The sequence below is a fragment of the Sinocyclocheilus grahami genome, unplaced genomic scaffold (genome assembly GCF_001515645.1).
Source record: "Sinocyclocheilus grahami isolate Dianchi unplaced genomic scaffold, SAMN03320097.WGS_v1.1 scaffold1594.1, whole genome shotgun sequence".
NCBI lineage: Eukaryota > Metazoa > Chordata > Actinopteri > Cypriniformes > Cyprinidae > Sinocyclocheilus > Sinocyclocheilus grahami.
This window is the reverse complement of record NW_015506773.1, coordinates 58,019-64,237: the sequence shown is the minus strand read 5'-3', so window position 1 is coordinate 64,237 and position 6,219 is coordinate 58,019. Positions and strand designations below refer to the sequence as shown.

General features: G+C 38.9%; 1 protein-coding gene across 2 annotated transcripts in view; it reads right to left on the bottom strand.

The window, feature by feature from the left end:
* Positions 1-3,324: 3,324 nt before the first annotated feature.
* Positions 3,325-6,219, bottom strand: part of LOC107571439 (ras-related protein Rab-28-like) — a 16,498-nt gene continuing 13,603 nt past the window's right edge. Inside the window, exons 2-5 of one of the 2 annotated variants that reach the window (XR_001607181.1) lie at positions 5,165-5,268; positions 4,614-4,691; positions 4,184-4,278; positions 3,325-3,439 (exon numbers count right to left, since the gene is read on the bottom strand). Coding sequence is in view for 1 of the 2 variants with exons in the window: in XM_016257766.1 (XP_016113252.1) it covers positions 3,347-3,439; positions 4,614-4,691; positions 5,165-5,268 (275 nt within the window). In the remaining variant the exon portion in view is untranslated. The remainder of the gene's footprint in view (positions 3,440-4,183; positions 4,279-4,613; positions 4,692-5,164; positions 5,269-6,219) is intronic. The other variant, XM_016257766.1, reaches the window with a different exon arrangement.

Genomic DNA, 6,219 nt, shown 5'->3' with positions numbered 1-6,219 from the left:
TGTGTGTATTTATATATGCATAATAAATATACACACTACACACATATACTATGTAAACAAAAACGTTTATTTTGGACGCGATTAATCGTTTGACTGCACTACATTTAAAATGTATTTATTTTTCAGCTGATTAACCATAAAAACATTGACAGCCAATCAGAATGCATCCTGGCATTTAAAGTGACAGACGACAAAACTGCAGCACGCTTGTAATAAACGCTAATGTATCGCTAACACAGTTATCGTTCTTGGTGTGAACGCACCTTTATCCAGCGCAAAAATGCTATAAGGATGCATTTATGATAGTTACTGTAAGCTATTATAATAGTTTGTTATCATTGTAGAGTGAAAAGCTTAATAGTGCAGTTATTATCTCTTAGCGAAGGTCAAACGATTCCCGTCTTAACCGACTGATCGTGCGAAACAAATGAAACGTCTGGAGCGTATATTAATTCCCCATCAGATGAAGTGATGAGCGCTGGACTCGTTCTGAACAGCTCGTGTGTAAGTGCTGTCAAGAGGAGACTATTTCAGACGCAATTACTCACTGGCATCACGTTTCAGTAAATTACAGGCAGACATTTGAATGATATTAATATTGGACAGTATTCCTGACCACATGTCTACATCCTCCTCCGCATTAATACATCTTCTGAGCGTGGGATTTGGAAAAGACATTTTACTTTCCAGAGCAATGAAGAAGATGGAGAGCGAAGAGAAAAAAAAACAGACATCCATGTCAACGTGTGTCGTGACATTTATTCCTAAACAGTGCAGCGCTCTACAACACCTGGACAGGCTTGCGTTTGCAAATACATCCAGTATTTAAACAGAAATATCCAGAGGTCATATAATGAAACTTCTCTAAGTAGAGGATCCCGTGGAAATGAAAACACTCACGCTCGCACAAACCAACAAATCACTCAAATAGAGTTTACAGGCCGCCTGCAAATCCTCTACACAAGTCGTCTCTGTGTGACTCCTGCTTTACTGCAGATTATTGGTCCAATATGATGCTCATAAACGTCAAATATCAGTCATGAACACGGAGGGGGGAGGATTATGTACATGCATTTGAGATATTCCCTCTGGATTTGCCAAATTAAATTTAAAAAGCATTAAAAATGGGGAAATACTGTGTAAAACAAGTCATTGTGATTATGATGCTCGAGGTGAAGAGTTATTAATACTGAAATGTCTCAGAATGGCCTTCTATAAAACTACACGAGCAGTCAAAGGTTTTTGGACAGTAAGATTATTAAAGTTTTTAAAGAAGTCTCTTCTGCTCACCAAGCCTGCATGTATTTGATGCACAGTACAGCAAAAGCAGAACAACTGAGAAATATTTTTACTGTTTAAAATAACTGCTTTCTATTTGAATATATTTTAGACTGTAATTTATTTCTGTGATCATTACTCCAGTCACACCATCCTTCAGAAATCATTCTAATATTCTGATTTGCTGCTCAAAAAAACATATATTATTATTATTATGTTGTTGAAAACAGCCGAATAGAATTTTTCAGGTTTCTTTGATGAGTAAAAAGTTCAGAAGGACAGTTTATACCGTTTTTTTGTAACATTATAAATGTCTTTATCACCACATTTAAAGCATCCTTGCTAAATAAAAGTATTAATTTCCATAATTTCTTTCCAAAAAAATTTAAAAATTATACTGACAGCTGTAGATCAGTTATTTTAAATAGTAAACATATTTCACAGTATTACTGCTTTTGCTGTATTTTGGAATTAATAAATGCAGGTTTGGTGAGCAGAAGAGACTTTAATAATCTTACTGTTCAAAAACTTATGACTGCTAGTGTACTTTCCCTCCTAACACACACACACACACACACACACACACTCTCTCTCACTTACTCACAGCAATACCCCCAGAGACTGCCTTTCACCCCTACAGCAAACAGTCACACTCATATTTCTACTGAGATGCACTTATATGGTCACAAGAGAGACTGAGTGAGAGGACATTTTAAATCAGTCTATTTGATTATAAACAAAATTATAGAGATTACCTGCATATTGCTTACTGCATACTACTAGTATTTTTAAAAAATAGTATGTGAAAGAGCATACAATGATACACCTTTGCTGCATTGTTGTCACATGATGTCCCCATTATGTTGTCACATAATGGGGACATCATGTGACAACAATGCAGCAAAGGTGTATCATTGTATTGTGGTAGAAATTCCCCTACGCACCTGACTTAAGTTTAATCGGGGGTGTCTCTGGCAACACTCAAAATGTATACTCTTTAGTGCGCCTCAAGTGTCACACTGTTGAGTTAGGCGACGTCTCGCCCCCTATGAATATTATCACTTGGGATCAAGATCTCTAATGTTCGACTAACCTGCTGTGCAGCAGTAACCAGACACACTCCAGACAATGCCTTTGAATCTGCATTGACTCTGTAATGCTGCATTGACTCTGTAATACAGCTCCCACCATGAGAATAGCATTACTTGCATTACCTACCTCTCTCCAATCTTATTTCCCTGAGTCAACCAATGGACATGTTTTAAAACTAACTCACAGTCAATTTTAATAAATTTGGAAAAACAGAATAGTTCCTAATAGATCTGTAACCACATTGCAAATTAAGAAAGCTTTTCAAAATTTAGCTGTATGAGCAATTACTTGATGCGCTTTTGGGATGTTAGAACTGTCCAGATTCATATTTCTGGTTTAACGTGTTTGGGTCACATTTCATTTAGTCTAGGTTTTAGCTTTGGAACCCCTACATAACTTGGTTCAATTCACAATTTGAGCTAAATCAAAAGTATCATTAGCAATGTATCAGACATTTGGGTGTGCTATGGTGCCATGCAATCAATCAATAATTTGGAAATGAAATTATGTTTTTCTCTTACAAATCAATCTCAAATGTCAATTTTCAGGTTGTAATCTCACAACTCCAAAAAGTTCTTACAAACATGGTTGTCCTTCACAATTTTTCAGGATTACCAAAATTTTCTTTTGCCTGGATTGCAAGCTTTAATCGGATTGTACGAGAATATTCGGACCTGGTCTGATGAAGTGACTTATCACACATTCCCGCTGAAATACGAAATAATGTTTTCAACTTTAGCTATCACTGTCTTTTCCTCTATATTATGTTTAAGTTCTAACCGACATAAAAGGCATAAAAAAGAACTATGATTTCCATTCAGTATGAATTTTTCGCTATTACTGGAGCAAAAATTATATGATCTGTTATCATTGTGGAAACTTACAGTATATGAGAAAAATTAATTACCAAAGCAAGACAGAGAGCTACTGTTGCAGCTATTAAAACTGACAGACGCGAGCGAGACAGAGACGATGATCACTGTATGTTACACATGGAGCTGCGTGGAGGGTTGACGGCTCGAGCCACCGACTCCTGACTGTAGTTCACTATGTCTGCTTTAACCACGTGCTGCAGAAACACAACAGAAAGATAAACCATCAGTCAGCCCTCATTGCACCCAAGCAATGTACTGTTTACATTTAATGGAAAGTTTAAAACAAATCAGATAAAAAAGTAATGTAAAAGTAATCTAAAAACATAATCAGGATACATTACCTAAAATGAGTAGCCTAGATTACATTACTCATTACAATTTTCATCATGCAATGTGTAATAAGTAATGGACTGACTACAGTTTGTAAGTAATCCACCCAGCACTGGTAGTGCATCATACAATACAAGATAATAATCATGATTACTGAGCCTTAATATGTTCATATGACACACACACGACTGATGCTATACACACATAGATCACGCACTACAGAGCAACAAACACACTTCAAATCTACATTAAACAATAAAGTATTATGAGTTTTTGATGAATCTACACAGCAAAAAGAATGAAGACACACACTCACTCACACACACACTCTCACACATATACACACACACTCTCACACACACACACTCTCACACACACACACACTCACTCAATCACACACACACATATACACACTCTCACATATACACACTCACACACACACACACTCTCACACACTCTCACACTCTCACATATACACACGCTCACACACACACGCTCTCACACACACGCTCTCACACTCACTCACTCAATCACACATATACACACTCTCACATATACACACACTCTCACACAAACACTCACTCACTCACACACACTCTCACACATACTGTTATTGGATAGAGCAGATCTTGCTCTGATTGGTCTCTTGTCCGATTGGTCCCTCATCCTGAGGATAGTCCACCAACTCCGCTTTGACAATATGCTACACACACACACACACACACACACACACACACACACACACACACAATGGAAACAGAGAAATTGAGAAAAACAGAAGAGAAAAATGAGGTTCCATGCATTAGATAAAGAAAGAAATAAAGATAAAATGGCAGAAAAGATGATTTACAGATGTAAGAGAATGTGTTCAAATATGTGTGTAATCCCTGAACACACACACACACACACACACACATGCACATACAGTCAGTCTATCAGATGTGAAATGATCGAAGTCTCAGTATGAATGTGTTTGAACAGAAGTGGAAAAAAGAGAAGCGTATGCTCTGCTGGAGAGCAAACACAGATCATAGTCACCTGTGACTGCTCCATCTCAGCTTTATTCAGCTTTATGCCTAAAATCTCAGCCGCCAGCCTCTGGAAACAGAGAAACACCTGCAAACACACAGAATAAACACTGACACGCAGCAGAACACCACTGAAAACAGCTTGTGTGTCCAACCCAGTCTCAGGAGAAGCTATAGTCATTTGTGCAATGAGGCAAAATCTAAGAAACTGTACAAAAACAAACAAGTCAAGTCTAAACCTAACCATAAGACCAGAAACGTATTAAAAAGAAGCTTCTATCTTGTGTAAAGTATGTTTCTGGCCTGAAGCACAACTCCAAAACATTAACATGAATGTCAAACATAAAATATAACATATGATTTCATGGTGAAGTTTATATCTCGCAATTCTTCTCAAAATTCTGCATGTGCACACGATCAGTTCAGATGCCTAAAAATTCTGGGAAAACTCAAGATGTATGTATATATATATATATATATATATATATGTGCGCATGTGTGTGTGTATGTGCGTGTGCATGTACGTGTGAGTGAGTGAGTGTGTGTAAGTGTGTTACTCACAGAGTCTCCTGTTTTCGCAGACACAAACTGACTGATGAGTCCGTTTTCCTGACAGAATCGCTGATGTTTCTCCATCTTCACTGTCCGCATGTGCTCCAGATCAACTACACACACACACACACACACACACACACACACAGTAGTTGAGTGGCTCTGATTGAAGGAACACTGAATTCTGCTGGTTTGACTGGAATCACTGATAGAGCACCTCTGGCCGACACACCACAGTAAAACCCAATCATTATGTTTGATTGCATGTAAATCAGAACGACAGGTTATTTCAATAAGCTGATTTTTATGAGTTATGAGTTATTTGTGTCTCACTGAAAACAACATTCAGCTGAACCTCTTCTGTTCCACAGAACAAAGACCGTCATCAGGAGTCTGAACAGAAGTGAACGATGATTTCTGCATAAACTCTGTCTGAGCTGCTTTCACACACCTGCACACGCAGGATACCGTACAGAATATCAGACCTGAGGGCACACACACACACACACTCACACACCTGTGTCATGTGATCATGCCGCTTAGCGTCATGTGTGATCCGGCATCGCTGTCAGCAGGACTGTGATTTAGTGAGAGCTCAACAATGGCACTCTGACACCCGTAACACACCCTGTCTGTGTGTGTGTGTGTGTGTGTGTGTGTGTGTGTGTGTGTGTGATGTCACTGCGGGGTCATGCACAGGTCAGGGCACAGGGGTCATGCAGGAGATTCACCCCAGCTCCATTTACACTGCTCTTACAGACACACACCTGCGTTTGTGTGTGTGTGTCATATTTCGCCATCTCTGAATAACCAAACAACCAGAACTGCCTGAAACTAGAGTTTATGCTTTTCTACTTAAACGCACACTCTCTCTCTCACTCACACACACTCACTCATACACACACACACACACACATACACACGCACACTCACACACACACACACACGCACACTCACACATACACACGCACACTCACACATACACACGCACACTCACACATACACACGCACACTCACATACACACGCACACTCGCACACACTCACACACACACACACTCACACA